Source organism: Ciconia boyciana, chromosome 1, assembly GCF_034638445.1.
Source record: "Ciconia boyciana chromosome 1, ASM3463844v1, whole genome shotgun sequence".
Taxonomy (NCBI): domain Eukaryota; kingdom Metazoa; phylum Chordata; class Aves; order Ciconiiformes; family Ciconiidae; genus Ciconia; species Ciconia boyciana.
The window spans coordinates 185,696,863-185,721,273 of record NC_132934.1 but is presented as its reverse complement, the minus strand read 5'-3'; the positions used below and the strand labels follow the sequence as shown (position 1 = coordinate 185,721,273).

The window sequence follows — 24,411 nt, the reverse complement described above, 5'->3', positions numbered from 1 at the left end:
ATTATCAAGAAAATCAAAAGAGCACATGTAGTCAGTCTTGAAATAGCTTGTATGTTGTTTGAAAATAGGTAAGGTTGTACTTCTTCAGGGCGTGATGCAAACAGGCAGCAGAAGCGCTCAGCATAAGCTGGGATCTGGAGACACGGTGGCCTACATAAGACAGCGTGAAGCTTTCTGAAGATCGCAGTAGAGCAGGGGATAAGGGGAAGGTGGACGCTAGAAATGCGGCACAGCGGTGATACGTAGATTTGCATATATAGGAATGCTGGAGGAAGACGGTTTGAGGAAGACACCAATAATAAGAAAATTACTAAAAAGGGGAGGCACAACTCAAAAAGCAAATCAAGGAAACCAAGCAGCATGAAATAGTTTTTTACTCCCTTTCTGAGATGCCAAAATATGCACTGAAATAACACCCGGGGGGGCAGGGGGAATGTTTTTATACATGCACAGGTTAGTGAATTTAACTCAGATCCATGTCGGGACCAGCCCTCCCACCTTTTAAATTTGAATATCGGGACTGGATGATGCTGCAGCACAGATTGTCTATGAGGGTCAAACAAAAACCAAACTTACCCTATTGGGAAAGTCTGGATTTCAATCTACAAATTCCCAGATGAAGGGTTAAAATTTGGCTTAGCCTAAATAGGAACAAGGATTATTCTATAACCTGGGTCAAACTGAGCAGGTCTCTGCACAGCCCCTGGCATAACAAATGCCCAAAATAATTTTCTTTTTTAGTATATGCAATATGTTTGCCTCTAAAAGCATCACCAGCTTAAGGCAGTCCCTACTGTAAAAACACACACACCAAAGATAAGCGCCCTGTACTGTGATGCTCTTTCTAAACAGACCAGAGAGGTGAAAGATGAGGCAAGGAAACAAAAATACACAGCAGTGACTTGACTTGCTCAAAATCACACAAAAGAAATCATCATCAGAAATTGCAGTGACTCCCCCTTTCTCTCCAACTCTTCTTCTCACGTTGCTAAGAATGTCTGTGACAGCCTATAAAACCAAGGATGGTAGTCCTCACTCAAGGAGCTTGCAAAAAAGCAGGCAAGCAGATAAAAACATGCTGCATGATAGAAAATGGATTAGTCAGAAAACAAAGCACTCTTCTGAAAACACTCTTCTTCTGAAACAGTAAAAGGAGCATTCCTTTGTCAAAAGCCAGTGCAGCCCAAGGAAGGATTAGCAGATGAGGAGTGTAACTGTGGCAATACCTAGAGGATTCCTACGGCAAATTCCAAAGGCAGAAGATTTTGCAAGGAGATAGCACAGAAGGGAGAGAGATCTGTGCAGAACAGATGTCCTGGAAAAGCAGCATCTGCCATAAATCCCACACAAGACAGTATTTTTGTATAGAAGAGAGAAATATTTGGTTTAGATACACAATAAGGAAATTGAATGACAGCATGGTGCAAAATTAAACAGTGGCTTTGGCTATATCAAATTTGATTCAACTGGCCCTTATAATTTACACTTAAGGACAAAGAATGAATTGGTCTCTCCTCAAACTGACTTTCAGCAGTAATGGGGAGCAAAGCACTGTATTTCTTTGTGAAATGCAGGCTTTAGAGGTCACATCAGCAAAAGCAAGCGTATGGTATTTAAACCAACTTTACTAGCAGTGAACAAAGAAAACATTTAAACTTTTTTCCTAATGTAAATACTTGTTTTGGTTTGTCTGTTAAACACAGTACTTGACAAAGATGTTTGGTTCATATTACAACTAACAGCAGCTCCTCAAGAAAAGAAGTTTGGAACACTTTTATTTTCAGATTTTTTTAAACATCTGCTCAAGCAATTTAGTTACAGGTATCTTAAATCACTGCCTATTACCACTTCAATGTGACAAAACATTTTTAAGGAAAGATGGGCTCACTTAAAAGAGGAAGGGTGTCCTCCTCACAGGATATTAAAGGTGGAGCCTACACAAAAACTATACTACTGTAGGAAACTGTACTAATAAATGATAAAATCATTATACAGAATATATTCAAAGAAATAAATATACTTTAGGCTTGGAGTAAAAGCAGCAGGACAAGTACAGCAGCACAAAACAAATTTGTAAGAAAAAAAAAAAGTGCTTGAAAGGAAAGCGTGATCAGCTGTTAACTCAGCAGCTGGCAATGGCAAAGGAGCAGAAAGAGCTAGTTATACTGGTAAATCACAGGGCACCCATGGCAGGCAGCATGATGCAGTCATGTGAAAGGCAGATGTGGTTTAGGGACGTATCAAAAGTTATTTCCAATACACTAAGGAAGTATTGGTGACGTCACGCGTGGCCTTAATCTCCCTTGAACATAGAGCCTAGGCAAACTCAGGTTGGAATGGGTGAAGAGAAGTGCTGGGGGAGCACTGAAGGTCCTGTCACACAAGGATGCTTTGTGTGATTCAGAAAAGACGCTATGGATTCAAGAGGAAGAAGAGCTACTTAGCTGAAGGGCAATACATGTGTTAGCTGGGAGGAAGTGAGTGTAAACTGGTTGCAAACACACGGAGGCTTCAAGTTAGAGCAGGCTCCTAGCTGCTGGAGTAATGTTCAAATAAGACTAAGAACAAAACCTGAAAAATCTGCTTTTTAAGAAACCTGACAACCTCTCCTCAGTAGAAAGGACATTTCTGTCCTAGCCCTGCATGTGAGGTCTTTCATATGGAGAACATGTTTTACACTCCTGCATCAATGACTCTGAGAGCATCCAGCACACATCCTGCATCTCTAAATGACAATCCAGGACTAGATATTACAGGAAACTTGCAAATTTCTCAAAACAAACATCAGAAGAAATATAACCACCCTGATGAAGCCAAAGAAACACATGGGATTAAACACAATACTTAATTCTCTTCTACACACAGAGAAAATGTCGCAGAAAAGAAAAAAGGACTTCAGCTTCCTTTGTAACACATGATAAACCAGATGCCCTGGCTTGTACTCCTTTCTCTGCTGATCTGACAGGTTAACAGTAGTTTTCTCAATGAAGTTCAAGCTCAGCAGTAACCAACTCCATTTTGCTGTAGCTGGACTCTGACAACTGTCTTAACTGCACCCTCTGTTTTTGACTGAGACTCTCCTGAACGAAACACTGTGAGCTTTAGAAATAGAGATGTATTTTTTAATGGGTTCATGATTTGAACCTTTATCGTCCACTGTTTGATACCTAGAGAAGCAATAAGCGTAGCTGTACTCTTACGCAGCCAGTGAAATCTTGATGATGCTGAATGCAGACCAATCCCGCCAAGAGAAGAAGTAATATCTACAATCCTTCAGAAAATGTCCAAGCCATCTCGGACAGTACGGCCATCAGCTCTACCCATCCATCTTTTGTTTTCCTCTCCTATGGTTCTGAGAACTATGAAGCTTCAATACATTTAGCCCCTCTCAGCTTAGCGAACACTGCAACTATTCAATGCACTCCTTTTCTCAACAGACAAAACCCATCGGCCTCAAAAAGGGTGCTGTACACTGTAGCAGGGCCAGGTCTTTGGAATATTTTTTCATGAAAATTTCAGGCAATTGTTTTTTTACAGGGAAAAAGACAATAAGAAAACAAGACCAAAAAAAGAAAACTTGATGTGTAAAAAGAAAGAAAAATTCAGGTAGAAACAATAATAAAGCAAAATACAACTGAAAGACACCACAGAAATATCTACTCCAACAGGGGTGGTTCTGGTGCTGTTACTAAAAGTTAAGATTCAACAGGTTTAAATCTTCTGCAGAGGTTTAATACATTTATCATGCATGTACACAAATAATTTCTTTCAGAAGGTTATTTGAAATGAGTGGCACTGATGTGACTAACTCCTCTAAAAACAGCTTTCAAATCATCTACTTGAAATGTTGGCACTCTCACCACCTACTCTTTTGCAAGCGATTAGCCAAAGGTTAGTAAGCACAATATTTTTACTCATTAGTTGGGAAACTACTCCACATAAACAATCCTGGGGGATGATTCTACTCCCTAATACATGCCACTGATCCAGCTCCTCTGTAAAAATAAAAGGTCTGCTTCATTTTTGCCAGATTAAGGATTACTACATTCTCCCATACTTAGAAAAGGAGTAAAAAACCTTACACAATGTATTTAAAACAGCATACATAGAGCAAATCAAACTTAGATGGCATGGTTAAAATAAAAAATAAATGTATTTACAATATTGCATAAGTAATAGAACACAAACTTCCATTCCAGAATCAATCACATCAAAATAAAATAAAAAAATACTACAACTCACATATGTTTTAATACCTATAAATCCTTAATTTCTATCCAACATTTTCTTTATAAAAGCCTGTTTAAAATATTAAACTTTTGATTCACGCTAGCTTAAACAGAATCTAAAATGATTTGTTAAGTATTACTGATCACTTAGTCTTTGTCTTAAGTTTCTAGATTTTCCATTTTCAAATTTCCTCTTTTTAAATGTTGGCACCCCTTCTGTCAGGTCTCCAAGGGAGGTGACTGTCTTCTCTTTAAATATCACTGTCGCGTCTTCTGGAACCTCTAGCACTGGAGCGGGTAGATTGTCACTCTCTGTACTAGGAAGCTCCAGGTCCACTTTTTCACTGGGAGAAGAGAGGAAAACATAAAAGGGTTAATCTACATGGAGAAAACAACATGGTGTACTGCAGACAGTAACATCCATATTTAATTGTCAAAGCAGCTTTGAGCTAGATGCAGTCTTCTAGCCAAGATCACCATCATGACAGGGATTAAAAAAAGAACCCATGTTCTTTGTTTCTTCTGTGTGGGCTGGTGTGAAAAGTAAAAAACTAAGACATCATTCTCTCTGCAGAGCTTCTACCACGGCCCAAGCACTCATCATGTAAATAGTCCTGTAAAAGACAACAGGGCTGCATGTGTGTAAATCTAAGAATGGTGAAAGACAGTAGTCAGTGAGTAATGGTTCACTGCCAAAATGCTATTAAGTAGTTTTACGCAGGTGTCCATCCTCAAGGGTCTGCATTACACAACAGAGAACAGACTTACAAAATCAGCCAATGACCTCAAGTTGGGAGAAGCAGCTCTGGAGGACAGGATCACAGCTAATACTGATGTCAACAAATCAAAGACGTCATCTAAAAATTATGTCCAAAAACCCAACAGTTTTAGGAGGTGAACGGCAAAACACTATGTTCTACAAGAACAACCTGTGGCACAAACATACGATGGAGAAGAACCAAACAGTTCACAGAAAATCATCTAAATCACAAGTCCATCAGGAATCACACCAGCGTAACGCTACTGCAAAGAGATACACGTTGTATTCCTGGCCAATCGGTACGAGAAACCTTTCAGTACTACTGAGCGTTAGCCTGATGTCAGCTCGTGTACTATACCTAGTTTTAGGTCCTATGCTTCAAGGAAGACAGGGATCAGCTCAAGCACCCAAAGAAGAGCCATGAGAACAACTGCAAGTCAAGAAACTGACTGTTGCAGTATCCCTAAAATGGTTGGCGCTGTGCCTAGTCTCAATTTAAAGTAAATAATGAACAACTGCATTTGTCTCATTTACATGTGTCTACATAGCAAGCTTGTGTGTTAATGTACAGACTGATATATAAGGTTCAGTAGCTGAAAGCACTTTTTATTGGACAGTAGTTTCCAAAAAGCTGAAAGAATTTATCAGCTCTGGAGTCAAGGAACAGTTAGCTGGTCCAATACAGGAGGTGTTATGTGAACTGATCAAGTGACATTATCATCTCCAAGGAAGTGTACCAGTCCTCAATTTAGTTCAAACAGTGTCAAAACTGTATCTATTGAATAATTTAGAACTAAAATGCTGGCAAATGGGGTGAGTATTAGGGAAAAGACTGATTTCATTCGCCCAAACCTAATTTTTCCAGACTTCTAGTGGGCCCCATAACAAGAAACTGGCCACAAAAGACAGCATGCTTCACAAGAAAATCATAGAATCATAGAATCATTAAGGTTGGAAAAGAGCTCTAGGATCATCTAGTCCAACCATCAACCCAACACCTCCATGCCTACTAAACCATGTCCTGAAGTGCCACATCTACAAGTTTTTTTCAAATGAGCCATCTCAGGCATTATGCAGTAAAACAAAACAAAAAACCCCCTCCTGATCAGACGCGTGTCATGAAAACATCTGTAGTACATTGGCTGGACATGGGAGAGAGAGACAGCTTCCAGATTTAAAATTGGCATAACTAGATTATACGTTTTGTCTTTCATCTGCTTATTTAAATAATTACAGAAGTTGTCTCCCACCACATTATAAGAGCCTCCAGGACTTACTGATAGTGACAGCAGTAGATTTTGTTTTGTTTTTGCTTAACTTTGTTTTGAAATGAGGGAAATTAAGGAACAAGAAAAACAGTTCAACCAGAAAACTTTTACTGCAATACTGTGTGAAAGTAAGACAAAAAATTTGTCTTTTAGGCTGTGTCCCTCAAGTGAACAGTTAGAGTCTATACAACACCACAAAGTGAGAAATAATCCACTGCTTGTGGAAGTAACTCAGCCAAACATACCGGGCTTAGGTAGAAATTGCTCAGAGTCTAAAAAAGCATACTCATTATGTCAGCAACTATTGATCCCACAGGGAAGGAATTCAAAGCAATGCTAACCCAGCACAATCAAGACCAGGTTGCTGCTGGCCCTAGAAGATAAAGATAGGTCTTGAACTCCAGGCAGTGTTAGACCAACTAATTACTCATCAGAAAGTAACAGAGTTTAGCCTGGAAGCTAGAGAGGCCCTGAGAAAGCTGCCTATGCTGTTCCAAGGCTGGAAGCAGTTGAAAAAACAGTCACAAGAGCTCCTGAGGCAGCTGAAGCAGATTGCTGAAGGAGACGATGTTAAGGAACATAAGCTTAGAGTAACTACATTTAAATAGTTGATACTCAGCCTCCGAGAAAAATGATGGATGACAATGATCCTTTAAATCACTGTAATTTACTTTGTACCCATGGTGAACTACACTAAAACCAAAACACCACCACTATCCACCATGGAGAGCTATTACTTAAAATAATCACTGTGGAAATAATTGTATTTGGGCTACGTTTCCAATCACTGCTGTGCTAATTCTGCCAGAATTCAGAAGAAAAAGCTTCAGCTCTGAAAACAAGCATTCTGGAAACAAATATTATGAAAATAACTACGGTAAAAAGATCCTCACCATGGTTCTTCTTCTTCTTCTTCTTCTTCTTCTTCCTTAATTGCTTTCCATTTTCCATAAGGGTTGGTCTTGTTAGGTGCATCACTGGAGTTTTCTTGGGAAGATGATGTACTCTCCTCTTTATCAACAGTTTCTTCTGGCTTAACTTCTCGCCATTTCCCATAAGGACTTAACTTTTTAGCTTTGGGAGATTTTTTCCCTTCCTCCAATTCTTCACCATTATCTCCTTTCCTCTAAAGAGGAAAAAACCCACCTTAAGCAAAAATGCCTAAATAAAAACACAATGTAGCTTTATTTTACATCTTTTATTTACTATTATCTACTATTCATACTTTTCAACCAAAAGTAACTTGAAACAATAAACTCATACTGTAATAAAATATTTAAATTTCTCTCCTTGAGCTATCATCACATACAGAGTTGAAAAAACATCTTAAATGTCACAAAAAGTTGGAGTTGGAAAATCACATCTATCAAGGCTGAAGTTAGCAAGGAGTAGCCAATACAAACTTACTTAAAAACAAAGCTTAGCATGTTTAAAAAAAAAAAGGGCAAAAATTCACATACAGCTTTCTGTGCCTGCAGATACACACACTTTACAGCTAATACCTAGTAGTAGTTTATAATGATGCACAGTGATACAAAAATATATATTTTAGAATTAACACCTGCCTATGAATACATTTTATATTTAAACCGTCTCTGCCTGTTCTGAACTACCAGTTTCAGAAAAACCATCTGACCCAACCAGAGCCATAATCACACCCTTTATCTTAAGTTTTACATCTGAAGACAAAAATATATAATTGATACAGGTTTTGTACTATGTGCTGCCAATGTTTTTCTCAATTAAAATGGAAACTACAACCATGTTATTTTCAGTCAAAGGCTGTCCCTGAAGGTCTCTTGGCAGTCACGTTTGCCAATGAAGATTAGAAGTCATACCCTCACACAGAAATCCAAATAATTTTGTGGATTATTTCAGAGAGAAGACAGTGACCTTTCTCAGAGAACATCACACTTCTTGCAGAATTCAATCTACTTCTGGTGGGCTGAAGGAAAGATCATGCTTTCTGTTCTGGAACAGTGCCACTAATGGGCCAAATAATTGAATAAAGATTCATTTTACTATTCAAACAAATGCAAACTTCTACTTTCAGTCATTGGGTTTAACCTCATTACAATGAGTACAGCCTATTATAAGGGATAAGAGATAAATAATCTTATGCTAGAAAATTAATACTGTGTTTAAAATAAATCTGAAGAGAGAATTTACCTTGAAATTTGTTTCTGAACCCTGTGCTTCATTTTCACTATCTTCCGAGTCTGATTCAGACGCTTTGGAATCTGTTTCTGCAAGCTTTTCAGAACGCTTGTCACGTTGAGTCTTCTCATTTGAAGATGAAACAAAACCATCCGGTTTCTCCCATGTGGATACTGTCCAAGATATTTGAATAACCACATTATTTATGTTTCTAATTCTGATCTGTTGTTGCTTTGACAACATTACCTTTCAGAAACAGTGGTGCCTTATGCAAAAATACAGCAAATAATTTAGCACAAGGCTTTTGCTTTTGTTCAGTATGTTTGTTTTAATAAATATGATCAGAAGGATAACATTTCACTTCTCAGCAGAGATACTGTCATGACAGCTGAGTTCACTGTTGATAAAGCTTGTTGTAATTAGTGCTTAAGAAAAATATCACACATGATGAACTGCGGTCCACAAGACTGTGGTCCCTCTCATCCTAACACAGGACAGACAAATTGCCTTCTAGAGGTGCCTATTGGATTTGAGCGGTCCATTGATTACAAAGACAGGATAAGGTAAAGCACACTAACTGGGAGCCTCAGCTCTCCAGGCAGATAAACCCCTTCCCTGTGCTACTTGGCTTGGTAACATTAGGTCTCTAATTAAAGAGCTGTCAAGTAAACAAGGAAATACAAACATTATTCTGAAAAGACATGGAAGTATCTACAGGATATGACCTCATTTTCAATGAGAAGGTAGTATTCCAGCAAATATACTGAGAGGAAATACTTAAATAAAAGTTGACTCAATGGTCTTAAAACTGCTTTTAGTAACAATAAGGCAAAAGTACACCAACTTTCAATCGATAGTTTTATTTAAGCTTTCAAATGTAATAAAACTACTATTTTCCCAATTATTTTATCTATTTCCAAAGAAATCCCTAACTGAAAACAACATTTAACAGGTATGCTTCTAGATGTATCTTGAAGAAGTAAAGATGTAAGAAACCGGCAATAATTGGCTTTGAACAAACAAAACAGTCTCTTAAGGGTACTGCTGTCATGTGGCTTTAGACCAGTAACTGAGAAAGTTCACTTTCCTATGTGTCACATATAATCAGTGGAGTAAGGTGCAGCCTCCCCAAGTATGACTCGTAGCAGGAGCTAAGCCTAGAGATACCTTAAGTTACATGCTTCAGATGGGACATTACAATCAGTCCCCTCGGTTAGCAATTTGACTTGTCTTCAGAGGACAGGATTAGCGTTAACAGAACTGCAAGTAATTTGCAAGCATTTCCAAGATACTTGCAGCTATAAAAAAGTAAGGGATCGCTTCAAAATCTCACAAGCCAAAATTTTACCAAATAAGATTATTACAAAGACATTCTTCATGAATGTCATGTGGTGTCCATGAAGAACTTTAAAAAACAATACAACCAAAGGCATAAAATGTATCTGTACTTAGAAGGCAATGTTTAAAAATAACCTGCATCTCATTTCCCTTTCAAAATAAAAAAATTGCAAATCATTTGAGCAGGGGAGTGGCATGCTGAAAAACTGAAAGGTTCTGGGTTTGTTTTTTTTTTTTTTCTATTCTTGGCATCGTCAGGAACGCCACTTCATTCCCAACAGCAGAAGGAAAACTCATAGCCAGCATAAAATCACTTGCTCTCCAGAGAAGCATCATTGACCTTAAAATGATTCAAACAGATTTAGAAAACAGATGCCTGCTCTGGGGGAGTTACCGCAAAGTTCCCCATGTAGGGAAAAAAACAGGGAAAAGAAGTAGGAGGTAAGATTCTGGACTCTTCTCAATGCTATGTCAGCAAGAAGAAAAGTTTAGGAGATTCTTATTCAGTCCTACATACCTGTCAAAACAAAATCCTACCCCTTTCTGATTTCCAAACTATAATTTCAATATATATGTAAAAAAGAACCCATACTTTAGAGTTACAAGTTGAGTGTCTAAAAAAACCTATGAAGCACAAATGCATACAGACTGACAATACAGCTATAAAGCCAGCATTGACTTAAGCAACAAGTGTATTTCAACTAAGGTAACAGCTTAAAAAATACAAAACTTAGTAATGGCCTTAAAATGCAGTTGTTTGCAAAATAAAATGCTGCTCTGAAAACCCTCTCTTCTGAAACAAAGCTTAACTGGAAAACAAGCTCTCCTTACCTCCTGTTTGTGTGTTATAATAATAGGTATGACCATCTTCAGTGACACCTTCTACCCACTCTGCTGCCTGAGAAAAAGATACAGGAGCTAATTAAAAAAGAGAGGTTTTGAGGATCAGCCAAAGCATCACTTATAAGACTATTCAACCCTTGAGTATTTTTTTTTCGTGATAATTTTACTGTTTTAAAGCTTGAACCCCTGAAGTTGTTAGAAAGTATTCTCTTTGACTCAAATGAGATTGAATTGCTTAATTTAGAAGTACTGCAAATACACATAAACAATTTTTTCAAACAGTGGATAATTAGTATGAGGCAGTATAGTAAAGGTTGCCATACAGTTCAAATTATGATAAAAGCCATAAAGGCCATTATTTTACATGTTTTGTGTTTTCCAAAGTATTCACCCCTGAAGTTGACATTTCCTGGTTTTGCCATTGTCTTAAGTAGAAATCAAGAAAAAAATTCCCTGGAAGACTTGGGGTTTTGTGAGGGCTATAGAAAAACAGTACCAGTAAATACTATCACAAATTAAACATAAGCAAACAAAACCAAAACTTCTAAAATTTATTCCAAAACAGATCTTCACCAAAAATACTGAAGAAGCAAACTTCGCAGGAATGCATACCATGAATTTACTTATTTAGTAAAGCACCAATTTCAACAAAGTACTGTTTTTCCCTACTAATTAATAAATACATATGAAATGCAGAAGAAGTTGCAGGTATGTCTTTGTGGATGTGTAATTAAAAAAAAGATGTTTTGCTGAATCAGCCACAGCTAATCAGTCATTACACGTGACTTAACATCTTCCTTAAGAACCTGATTTTCATCAACACTTTCATATATACTACTTCACTGCTGCTTAAATACTAATACTGCCCATTCCCCTGTACTGGGCAGAACTTCTATGCAGCTTCACCATACATAATTTCTGCATTAATAAATGTCTCTCATGTACACATATACACACACACCCTTAGACAGGTGTCTGCACGCACATACCTATGCATTTGCTTAATACTCGAGTAAAACTTTGCCTTTTTTTTTTTTAAAAACACAACAAAACCAAGAGTGAAGTTCTCACACCTGCGCTGTAGAAAGCTATATATGAAACAGAAAAATTATATCAGTAGGTTCAAAGCAGGCAAAAAGCAAGAAAGCCTTCAGTGAGCAAGTTTCCTCAAGGTTTTGCTCTCAAAAGTTTCAGTGTGCTAGTTTCAACAACAGAAGCAAAAGGCAAATTTATTTTATATAAGTAGAAAGAGGACAAAAGACTAGTCTTAAGTACAACCTATCCGTTTTGTTAGAGTTAAGATCCTGAACATTTTAGACATGATTCTTAGAGGTTTTCAGCAGATATTTGACATTAGGCACACCGAGTATCCTCATAAATGCTAACATGCATGATGTCAATCTAACTGAAGTTGTAGGTAGCCTTCAACATGCCTTTTCATTACTCTGTTCTTTCCACCTCTTATGAAGTCTTAGCAGCAAGCTAGCATGCTGTAAAACAAGGTGGGCCTGTGAATCTCACTTGCACTACATAGCGCAAGCATGCCCTTTAATTTCTGGGCAGTGTGAGTCCTTTTTAGAGATCTGGAAAGTTCCCAATATCTTTAGCTCAGACTAAATAAGGGAGCAATCAAATGTTTTTAGCAATAGCGAAAATAACTCAAGACACCACAAAGTCTTGGGTGAGGGAGTAATGGCAAAGTCAAAGGGTGAGGGAGTAATGGCAAAATACAGCTATGTGGCATTAGAGAGATATCTGAGGCTGAAGGTGTGTGTTTATGATATAGCTGAGATGAGCTAACTTCAAATTGTTGCCAAGACGGGAGTTCCTTCTCTCCTCCATCTGCTCTCCCCACACCGGCATTTCTCCAATTACCCAGAGCGCTTGATGCAAGGACATAAGCCTACAAAGCACTAACCTAAACTCTGATGTCTTCACTCCCTGAACTAGTTCACCGCAAATATGCACCAAGGACCATGCAAGATTAGTAACAGGACCACCTCTTTCAGTGGAAGGCTACAGTAAGACTGGCTTATAAATACTGCAAAGCTATGCCTTGACTGAAAAGATAAAGTTGAAGTGCTGGTTAACAAGTTGTGCAAAACCGCAGGATAAAGGAATCAGAAAGCCAGAGTAGCATGTGATGGGCAACTCTGACACGAAGTGTGCAGTCTCTTGGGAATGAACACTGGATGGAAAAAGCCTGCATTTGAGATAAAACACTGTCTTAACAAGAGATGGAATACAGACAAAACTTCATGTAAATTTTGTGAATTGATTCAATTGCCTAAAAGTATACACAACTATAACCATTTTCGCCTCTGACTGTAAGTAAACCAGTACCAAGCATAGGCTACTTTCTCAGATGCGACAATATAGAGCTATGGAATGTCAAGCACTCTGAAAAAGCCAGGCTTTTTTGATCTCTAACACAAAATCCAACATTAGCAAACAACACTGACTTTAAATCATACTGTACATATGACACCTATCTTGAAAATGGGGAAACGTAACATCACTTCACAGGAGTGTTGTAAAGATCCTATTTTTAACGTGAAGCACAAAAATCCTGGAACGGTAAGTATCAGGGGAAAGCCCATTAATAATAAGAAATCTTTCTGTCTTTGGACTATTCAGCAAATTTTCCTTAAGTAAGGAAAATAAAGTAATGTTCTAAAAGGTTGCTTGCACATGGGTTCCATGACCATAAGAAATCCATGAAAAGATAAATTATCACATAACCGTATCCTAAAGCAAACACAAGAAGTAGGCACTCTTTTTTTTTTTTTTAACTATCTGACAATGTAATCTCCATGTTTCCTAAGATAAAGTAGTCTTAACTATTTCAAATGTGTAAGTTTTTATTTTTTAAATTACATTTCATTCACAAAAGGCTGAACAGAATTTATATGGAATTTCACCAAAGCTTTCAATTTACTGGGCTGAAGCATCAAAAAAGCATATTCTGTAAAAACACAACCACCACTATCACTTCTTTTCCTTTGATAAACAAATTAGCTAAAAAAGATTTGTATAGCAAAGTTTCAGTTTTCATCAAGTATATCATAAAACATTCTATATATTCAAATTATGTTTTCCTAAGAGCAAATAATTTATCTTCTGCAATCAGAAGACTTGCAAATTGCTTAGCTTATTTCTGGTAAGTGTTTACAAGGACAGAAAGAAAAGTATGAATAACAGTATTTGATTACCGTTTGTGAGTTTTGAGAGTTGCCTTGGAATCCTTTAGGTTTCTCCCACTGTGATTCTTAAAAACACAAAAACATATTTCACCCGTCATTCAATCCTGTTCATGTTTAATAATATTTAGAAAAAACAGATCTAAAGGGTATGACACTGATGTGTGCAAACATACAAACAAGTAATATAGATATACCTCAGTGGAATATAAATCATCTTCAATCAAACTACGGGATGAACAATAAACCAAAATATCATAATTACAGTTAGGTCTACTGGGACTAACCACCTTCCCGACTCTATTAAACTATGGCTGATACACAGATATTGGAATTTTGGTACAAAAAAGGTGTTTGTTTTTTAAATGGTAGCATAGACCAGAGGAAACTAAACATGCAAGATTTTTACCTTTTGGAAGTTATCTTGTATGAGGAAAGGCTACGGTAAATACTAATGTCAATCCTTAAATTTATAAGAAACAGTTTGTAACAGTCTCATTAATCATAAAAAAGGGTTGCTTTTATACTCTAAAGTAGATCATAACACATAGCTCCTCAACAGAAGTCAGTCAGCTAGATAAATCCTGTAAATGTGGAAAGAAACAATCATAACCACTCTCATTTACTTGAGCACAATCAATTTATTTCACATTCCTGATAAGAAAGCTTCTTTAGGAAGAACACAGCTATCTTTTGTATACTTAACCTCTGAAAGGCTAAACATTTCCAGAACCTGTGGAATTACTGCATTCTCCCATTATGAACAAACAGCAAAACCAGTCTGAAGTTCTGGATGCCTAAGCCTTGAATGTTAAATATCAAAACTCCATCTAATTGTTCACATTTTAATAATCAGCTTACTACTGAGAGAGCTGAAGAGTAAAGATGCAGGTAGTCTTTCTCATTTATATCCAATAACTATATCTGCATTTGCTCCTCACTAGTTTTTACCTCCTGTTTTTGTGTTGTAGTAATATGTATAGCCTTCGGGAGAAAATCCTTGCACCCACTCCTTTGTTTCAATTTTCGATGGCATTAAGGTGTCCTGAGGTGTCTTCTTTTTCTTTTCTTTCTTTTCCTTCTTCTCCTTCTTCTCTTTCTTTTCTTTCTTTCCTTTAGTTTCCACTGTGTTACTCTGTGTTTTACTCTGTGTCGAACTGGGACCTACATCGTCTTAAGGAAAATAATACTCTCTTTAAAAAAAAAAAATAATCTAAGCTTAAATATTAGTCACTCTTGAGCAACAGCAAATAGGAAATTTTGTTCTTATGAGTACTTTCACTCATTAGTATTACACTCATAGCAGGTAAACTTAAAAGATTTTGTTCAAAGAATCTTGCATTGTAGCAATACTACAGTGTCATAAGAAAGTCCAAATATCAAAAGATGAGTAACAAAGAGAAAAACTGTAAGGACCAATGAGCTTTAACTAAACAACAACAAAAAAGAAACTAAAAGAGCTGTGAAAAAGATAGCTTCTGCTGGAGCTTGACACTACAAACATTTTTTAAAGGATAACAGTCTTCACATGGACAGAACAAAGGTACTCGCTGAACTGCAAGCCTGAGTAGGAGATTCTTGTCTCCACTGTTTGACACCAGTGGGAACCCAAACTCTCCTACTGAATAGGAACTTTTGTCTCTAACTGGCAAAAGTGAAACACAAAATTAACTAAGGGAAGCAGCACTGCTGATTCAAAGCACCAACTACAGCCTTTTTTTGTTATCACATTGTTTAATTTTTCTACTCCAAATTGGATTGTTCCATGGACCAGAGGACACCGTAGCTAAAAACATTCTGTACTGCAACTTCTACTACTGGCAATTTGCACACTCCTTTTTTTTTTTTTTTTTTAAATGAGCAAACACAGTCCTGGAGGCCTCCTCTCATGTTCTAAAACCTAATTTAAGAAAAAACATTCCTAGTCAATATTCTTTCAATTCTGTTTTTAATCCTTTGGCAGCTATATGAACTACCTGGCTTAATTCCAAGCCTTTTCAAATCCTCTTGATATGCTTTCATTGCAGCCTCCTCCATTGCTGCAAATTCTTTTGACATATTTTCTTCTTCTTTTGCTTTTTCCAAGCTTTTCTTTTTAATCTAAAACAAGACAAAAACCCCAAGAGAATAAATTAAACAAGTCTGATAATGAAAGAGATTAAAAATAAGTATTAGTGCAAATAAGATATTTGAGTTACCTCACTAATTCTTTTTGCCACATTTTCTTTATGATTCTTTCCTCTTTCATGAAACTCAATGCTCTTAAAAGCAAGAAAATACAAGAAAAATAATGTGTTATACAATTTTAATTTAGTTAATTTTACTTAGTTAAAATTTAGTTAGACTAAACTTAGTTGAACAAGCCTAAATGAGCAAGCCTGTTCTGAAAACACTTAAAGCAAACACTATAGCTATAGTGTTGGACTCGATGGTCTTTTACGGTTGGACTCGATGATCTTAAAGGTCTTTTCCAACCTATACAATTCTGTGATTCTGTGATAAAATGGCTATAGGAATTCAGGAGCACTGAGAAACACTCCACATAGAAATTATGAAAAATCAGTAACATTCCAAAATGTTATCATAAAATTTCATAGTCTGTATTTATAAGATTTAAAATTTTTCAAATAATACTGTTTAGCACACAGATTAGAGACAAGTAACAGGGAATCTGGGCTCCGTCTCCATGCTATCCTTCCAAGTATCATCCCTTGATTTTTTTTTTTACCTGCTCTGTTTTAATGCAAACTTTTAAAAACCATATGGCTTATTTAGAGTTCCAAATATTAGCTACGGTCCCTAATTAGATTATGCTATGCTCCACAAATATCCCATGAACTTAACCTAGTCTGCAGGTCCACAAATCAGAGAGAGAGGGAGAAAAAGGCAAGGTGTAAGAGTTGGGTAACTAAGGACAACAGAACAGTCTGCAAGCCAAAAAGGTGCCAGAAAGACTGAAGCCAGTAGGAACTGGAAGGAGTTTAGAAGCTCTACAGGTACAACTGTGGAAGTCCTCATGTGGTTCTCACAAAAAATATCTGAGCTCATTTAGGTATTCAAATGTTAGGTGCCTAAGCCTGACCTAGTAATCCTAGAACTTCTTTGCACAAACCGATGTGCAGAGGATGCACATCCAGGGCATGATTCATCTCATTTAAAGACAGACTTTGTAAGTTACCCAAATCCCACCCTTTTTAGTTTATTTCTCTTCACTGACTACAAGAAGAAACCTAAACCAATAAGCTCACACTTGTCATTCTGAACTGCAGGTATCTAATTGTAAGCCAGATGAAGCTCAGCTCCAGGAGTACCCCTGGCATCAAGTCAAGAATGCAAAACTTATTTCTAAGTGAGAAACCAACGGGTCTAGTAGTCTGCAAAAGGTACCTGCAAGTCAAAAACACCTTTCTGTAACCCAGTAACGTTTCTGTGGGCTGTGTGAAATCAAAGAAACCTGCTTTAAATGCTTAGAGCACTGGCTGTACCAGGCCTACCAGATATAAACAGCACATATGCCAGGTTTTGCTTTCTACTTGCGTACAAAGGCTAGGAACAGGCGCGGACAAAGTTTCAAGAGAGATCAAATGTTAAGTTACAGAACCTGAAGAAAAAGCAGGGTTAGATATTTCAGTTCTTATCTGTACTGCCAAGCAGAACAGCACACACCATCTTGTATGCAGTTTCTGGCTCTCACATAATAGATTTTAAATATCACAAGTATTACACAGGCATTTTTAAACCACAAATTTCATGCATCAAGAGATTAGTATCAAAAGTGATGTTAAAAGCCTGTAATTAAAATTCCTAGTATTTAAGAATCATAAACATAGTACGGTAGACCATCGTACAGGTCTGTTGTCTGCTATCCAGCACTTGCAGTAATCGCAGAATTTTTTTGGCTGAGATTTCCAGTAATCGGCCCTGGGAAGAGAAAAAAAAAAGATGTATAATCTGAAAAAATAATCAAAGCCACAGTTTTTTATATATATATAGCTTTAGAAACTAAATTTAGTCGTCTTTGGGTGATCGAGTGCTAAGAGTTTGTTTTTCTTTCTTTCTTTTTTAACAAAGTATGGTGAGCAAGCAAGAGTAGCTATATTGACTACTGTGTCCCATAAAGCACAGTTCAGTATTGGGATTGTGCCCATCGGACCCCCAAGGACCGCAAAATTTTTACAATGGAGGTGATGCTGTAAGAACCAGAAATACAAGACAAAGCAAGCCAGAGATAAACAAGCAGCTCTAGATACCTTAATCTAAAACACAGAACTGTCAGAAAAGTGCAATTCGCACTATTTTTCATAAAAATTCATACAATAAATGTTTCTAAGTGTAAAACTTTAGATTTAATGTCAAAGTCTGTATATTGGATACTGTACATAGCAAGCTTAGCAACACAAAGGTGCAGTTCTGGACAACATGAGCTATTGCGGGGAATCCTAGAACAGATTCTGACCTGTGGGGTCACAGACACAGCAGTAAATTGTTTGGATGTTTCAGTGTAGAAATGTAAGTATTTCTGAACCATGCAATTTAGATAAGTTGCATGTGTGTGAGGAAACTTGGGGAAAACTCTTCAGAGCTCAAAAGTTAGTACATAAAAGTATTTAACAATAAAACAAACAACGCCTCCAATGGCTGTTTCTTCATCAAAAACCGCTTTCTAATGCCAGACGAGGCTTGTGAAGAAATAATTCCATTTCTCTTTGGCTTGCAGCAACAGATGCAATGCTTTGGTTCAACAGAACACATTCCAGCAACAGACTTCTATGTTTTTAAGTTAAAATGAGAAAGAATGAGGGGTGAAAACAAAAACAATTCAAGATTACACTGAGAACATTAAAAAAGATCAGTCCAAAAAATAAATCTTTGCCTTCTGTCTGAAGATCAATGTACAGAGTTCAAGGAAAATACCTCCTGACATTTTTATTCAATAAAAACAGAACTTCTTCCACGCACAATGACAGCACCCTCAAACCTTATGATACATGCAAGCAGATCTTTCATAACAGAAACAGACCTGATCGACTCAACTCTTAAAATTTAAGCAGATATCAAAATACGCTCTCCTACCAGTGCTTAATGTAAAAATACAATTTCTAAGAGGCTACAATTACTTAGAAGTGTAAGTACGAAGGATATGCTCTGCAAAAATGTATCAACCTATAAGCAACACTGTGTTAGCAATGTGTAGCTTTTCAAGCAATTTTCTGGAAAACTAGAAAGAAGCAGCTGGGCTTCCCCCGATTTAAACAGAAATCCGCTCATCCCTGAATGGTGTACTTTAAAACTGGGTGATTACTTAGTCACACATTTAATTAAAAAGCTTTTGAGATTTATATATCAAAACATACTAGGGCCAAAGCCTGGGAAATCGAACACTCTGGCTGGAAAACCAGCTGAGTGGAAGGGAGAAATTCAGAGCTCAGAAATACCTTGAGGCCCTTTCTCCTATTTGAGCTATAGCTCCTGAATTGTCTCTAACTCCTTCAACATCATCTAAGATAACTTTCCAGCTAAAACCTGGGTTAACCTTCCTAAGGCAATGGACCAATTCTGACAGAAAACACATAAATTGTAAAAGAGCCTCACTGCATGTTTCGGAGGTGCAGGAACATCTGCGTATTTCCAAGTTTAACCCAACGGGGCTGGCTCTTTCTTTTCAACAGAATCAAGTGTAAGTGCTAAAATTAAGACTGTACAGCTGCACCCACCAAAAGTTAAGACCTGAGAGTGTGACAAGATGTATTTTCACAGCTATATTTTCTACTGATTTCTTTCCTAAATGCTACTGGACATCACACCTGTCACAAACCACTGTAGCTACACATAGAGTAATCCTGCTGGAGAACCTGAGGGCATACCTGGGGCTTAAGTACAAATCCAGCTCTTGATGACAGAAGCCTTTTGTCTTCATCCCTTACTGGTTTTGATAAAGATTGGAGCTGGCGCTCTGTTGTTACATATAACGTAAATATAAATGATACTCTGTGCAGAAGACCTGATATCCTAGGAACCTTAAATCCTGCATTTCATGATTAATGAAGTTAATTATATAAATTATGATCCCAATTCTGTGACTTATGAGCATGAGGAGTGTTATATGCTGAGTAATTCTCTTAAAGATTTTCTACTTGCATTCATACCACTCAAAAAAAGAGCAAGCTCAGCTGAAACATCCACTGAATAACATCTGCCATTGTAACGACGACGGAGCCTGCAAAGCACCAATGGTGCTGCAATGAGAGCAAACCAAAGAGGAGTGTTTGGAAAGGAGCAGCAACTGAAGTGAGACCCCCACTTAACTGAGCTGCTACAAGGGCTTCACAGGCTCCGGTCACAAGCCTGAAAGTTCATCCAGATCGATGACAATGTTTAAGTATGTGATTATTTTATTTATCTGCCAAATACGGGCTTGAGAGTAGCTGCTGTTAAAGTGGTGCAGAGGCCTTTTATACTTGAATAATTGTGTTCAAATCAAGGGAAACATAGTAATTTTAAAAAGTCATTGCAGTCAAAACGGTACAGCTTTTAAGACTCCTTATCTTCTGCCTGCACTTACATCAGTAGTTAAGGCTGATTCTTGTTTTCAGCTTTACAGCTCGGCTAACCTGCTAAGGACTAGAAAGCTGACCAGCTAGCCATCACCACCACAACTACCCTTCTTCCTTTCACTAAAACAAAGAGACAGTCCAGAGTGCATCAAGTCTGGCTTGTCCAGGTTTGCAGGGTTGAGGTTCAGCACTGTACACATTTACCCAGGTGTGGCTATCCAAACGGGAGCTTGGTGACATGGACCCTGAAAGGTGTGCAAGTTTTACTGCAAAGCTCTACCTCCCAGGGAGGGCTCTGACAAAGTCTGCTCCGAGCCTGATTTTCCAGAGCTGGCCGAGCAAGTCAGCTTGGCAACCTGCTACTGGGCACACAGGGAACAGAGCGGCGCAGATACAGATGGGCACTGGGCAACTTCTGGACAAACTGCTGTAAACTTTCAGTCAGTGCTGAAAATCCTGTACTAACTTGCAAGAAATTTGTGTCTCCTAAAGAACAGTGATTTTCTTTCAACTTTTACTGGTCAAACCACTCGGGCAGAATGTGCAACAGTTCAGAGGGCTAAAGGGGAAGGAGAGAAAAAGAGGGAGTGAACATCAAACTGTTTTCTTGAAACTTTGATGGAATGACAAACTCTGCTGCAAACAGCTGTAGAGTGCAAATAGCGTCAATGTTAAAAACATTTTCAGGTTTCTGAAATTCATTTAAAACTTCAGAGGGAGTGAGAAGATGGGGAAGAACAAGTAGCAACTCTGCATTAACAGCACCTGCCACATTCACCATTTCAAAAGATATGAAAATGCTTAAACTTGAGAGGAAACTCCGAAATTCAGGTATTTTTACTTTGCATAATTCATTTCTCAAGCCATGAGAATCACGCAGCCTATGCTGCAATGATCGGGTTACACAATCCTACTGCACCTGAACCACACATTTGGGAGCACACAAAGGGGACAGGTTCTCTCAACAACGTTCAGAAAGCAACCTGCAGAGTAACTCCAGCACTACTGGGGTCCAGGGTCCCGAACTGTCAACCTGCGAGCTGCTTCTCCTAACAACTTGCAGTATTATTAATGTTTTAACAGGTGGTGCAGTCAGCCTTCCTTATATAGGGAAGCTTAAGAAACACTCATAAAGAAGCTATCTTCAGCTGAGACAGCTTTGCCAAACTTTGAGACTAGGCTGGAGGGTTTGGTTCCTACCACATACTGGCTGAAATTAAAAGGTGGGAGGGGGGAAGGGAAAAAAAAAAGGAAACAACTGTTTCAGGTGGTTCTGAACACAGGAAAAAAAAATTTGGTCATGCAAACAAAATCTGGAGGCATTTGCTTTGAATAGCTCTGTTCTAAAACATGAGACTTGAAATTTGGCAGGGATGCAGGGGGGTTTATATCAGGGATATATCTGTCCAAATTATAAGCCTTTAGCCTAAAATACACCACACACATGCTCAGCAGTCTTCTTTGATTTTATTATCTACAACCTCTAAAGACTTTACACAAAGTTAGTATCTTCCAGCTTTCTGCAGGTCTGAGCACTGAACAGCTTGTGCATACATCATCTTCTTGAATACAGGTGTGTGAAGTAAGAAATACACAGATTCAAGTTCTTGACTACACAAGGAAATGAATTCAGATTAGCTATTGTGGCTGTTGTATAACAGCCACTTCACAGGACATTGTACTCAGAAATAGTAATAAATCCTCTTTGGGAATAGGAGTATTATTTCTAAAGAGATGCTTTAGTAATATCTTCTGTAATGGAAGGAAGTAGAAAGAACGAAAGAAAAACACTCACATACCTTTCACAACAGACCCTGCACACAGGAAGCCATTCCAGAACAGGTAATTCTAATCCAAATATCCCAGTATTGGTAAGACCTAAGAATGCAACGCTAAAATCGGCAGGGAAGCAGGCCAAAAAGGAAAGGGTTTTCATGAACCGTGAAGTAGGTTCCAGTACCATGGCCCTAACAACCCACGCTCCCAAATGATTCACAGCGACCCCATTCATTCATAGTGCACTAATCCTACCCTAAAAACTCTTCTTAGATACATACCCTTAATTTTTACTTTTTTTAAAAAAAAAGGTATTTAAAAATAAGGACTTAAGATAAAAGCATCCCTGACACACCTAGTATATGGGGCTGTCCTTCTACCTAAACTTAGTTTGCTGATCTTCTAATGTGTCACAGAATATACATCTATATGTGGGCTCCTACAGAGATGGGATGGGAGTTTCATCCTACTGGATGGGAGTTTCATCTACATGAAACAGGGCAGTTCTGTGAAGGGTTTCGTTCTCCCGGCCTTCAATTCGATCATATTTTTGGCAATCCTTCTGTAAATTCTAATTTACAACCCGAGTGGCTGCTGCTTTTTATTACTATATTAGCCCCCTCTGAACAACATACAAATCATAATGTCCTGCAAGACAATCTAAGCAGACAGCAGAATCTGCACAAGCTGCTCAGTCTGACCTGTATATATAGTCTGACCTGTATCTGCTTTGCCAGATCTCTTTTCTAAATTGTAAATTATATAACTTGAAAGGTAACGCTACAAATATTTTTAACAACATACAAAAATGCACAAGAATATCAGGGCAGGCAGCCTTCTGCATGCATGGAGCTTCAACAGACCTCATCTCCCCTAACCTCAGTTGTCTAAAAAAAGGGAGATACTGACTCGTCTAAGTTGTCCATGCCAGTAGACGGAGACTGTCATCTCCAAAACGCCACTTTCCATCCTAAATAGGCATCTGAGAAGCAAACTGAATTCCACAGGTGCATGTTTCTTCCTTATACAGGGAACCTAAAACGAACTGCCTGAGTCAGCCTTCAAAAGTTAAATATCTGAAGTCAGGGATATCTACTGAGAGCAGAGGTCTGCTGCTGTAGATGCAGAACAAGGATATGGGCTACGTCAGGAAGAATATGATAAGAATTAGAAGAGAGAGGAAAAAACCATCAACATAAACTGGGTCAAGAAACTGTTCAGGTATAATTTTAGCAATAACTAAAATTAAGAACGCTGCTGTATGTAGTATCAGTCTTCAAGACAGGCTCACACAACCTAACCATCAAATACTTCCCCACAGAAGAATCTCTAAAGAAATTTTTGATCAGGTTAAGATTTTTTTCCAGCAGGGAAGTTAGGATATCTTGCAAAGTAACAGAAACGAGCAAATACCATTCATATGACATTCTCACTTAATAAAGGCCAAAGCTTGGATTTTTACTCCCCGCAAATGTAGTCAGGTATTACCACAAATTTTCTAACTAAACACTTAAAAGAGGTAGCGATGGCCAGCAAAACCAAGACACAGAGGCTTTCTTCCACACGCTTCACCCAGGACCAGAGGCGCCGAAGGAGGCCTCGGTTTGAGGGGGCAAAGGGGACGGAGGGACAGACGCCCCCCCCCGCAGCGCTCACCGCCCGGCGCTGCGGGACCTGAAGTCCCCCGCAGGCGGGAGGCGAAGCTGCCCGGCCTGTCTGGGAGAGATAAGGGGCCGAAAGCGCAGCAGAAACAAACAACCGGGAGGGGGAGGAGGACGGAGGGGAGCAGAGGGACCGGAGCGAGAAGGAAATAACTCTTGTCAGCGAGGCGAGGGTCGCCGGCCGCAGTTAGGACACAACCCCGGCCCGGCTGCCCCAGGCCTCCCCACGGCCTACGGTCACCGGGGCCGGGCCCGGCCCCGCCGCCGGCGCTCCCACCGCGCGTTGCTGATCCTGCCCAACCCCGGCCCCCAAGGCGGGGAGCTCCGCGGGGGGCGCGGCCGGCGCTGCCCGCTCCCTCCCAGCCCCCAGCACTCACATCGCCGCGTCCCCGGCACCGCCGCCGCACCGCGCCGGTCCCCTCCGCTCGCCGCCAGCCGCGCCGCGCCGCTGGGGCGGGCCGGGGCGGGGGCAGGGAGCGTGGCGACGGGAGCCGGGAGGGCTCAATCCGCGCTCTCCTCCCCCGCCCTTCCCCACCTCCTGCCTTCGCCCGCTCCTCCTCCCCCGCCCCCGGGAGAGGCGAGCGCTCTGCGGGGAGCCGCTCGGCCAGGGAGCCGCCGCCGCTCG

General features: G+C 39.0%; 2 protein-coding genes across 2 annotated transcripts in view; one reads left to right on the top strand and one right to left on the bottom strand.

The window, feature by feature from the left end:
• Nucleotides 1–595: 595 nt before the first annotated feature.
• On the bottom strand, nt 596–24,297 carry WBP4 (WW domain binding protein 4). The gene is made up of 10 exons (XM_072850125.1): nt 24,164–24,297; nt 17,644–17,716; nt 15,994–16,056; nt 15,772–15,895; nt 14,747–14,968; nt 13,808–13,863; nt 10,584–10,650; nt 8,427–8,587; nt 7,151–7,383; nt 596–4,573 (listed from the first exon to the last, which is right to left on the bottom strand). Coding segments are annotated over exons 1-10 (1,209 nt in total). The 5' UTR covers nt 24,166–24,297; the 3' UTR covers nt 596–4,365.
• Nucleotides 24,168–24,411, top strand: part of ELF1 (E74 like ETS transcription factor 1) — a 93,978-nt gene continuing 93,734 nt past the window's right edge. The window contains exon 1 of the mRNA XM_072850121.1: nt 24,168–24,411. The gene's annotated coding sequence lies outside the window, so the exon portion shown is untranslated.

What these genes read in the sequence shown, in the direction of transcription:
- WBP4 (XM_072850125.1), bottom strand. An exon ending in AAGGCTTGGAATTAAGCCAG is followed by an intron (nt 14,969 to 15,771) that starts GTAGTTCATATA and finishes ATTTTCCTTAAG; the next exon opens with ACGATGTAGGTCCCAGTTCG. An exon ending in GTTCAGAAACAAATTTCAAG is followed by an intron (nt 7,384 to 8,426) that starts GTAAATTCTCTC and finishes TTTCCTCTTTAG; the next exon opens with AGGAAAGGAGATAATGGTGA.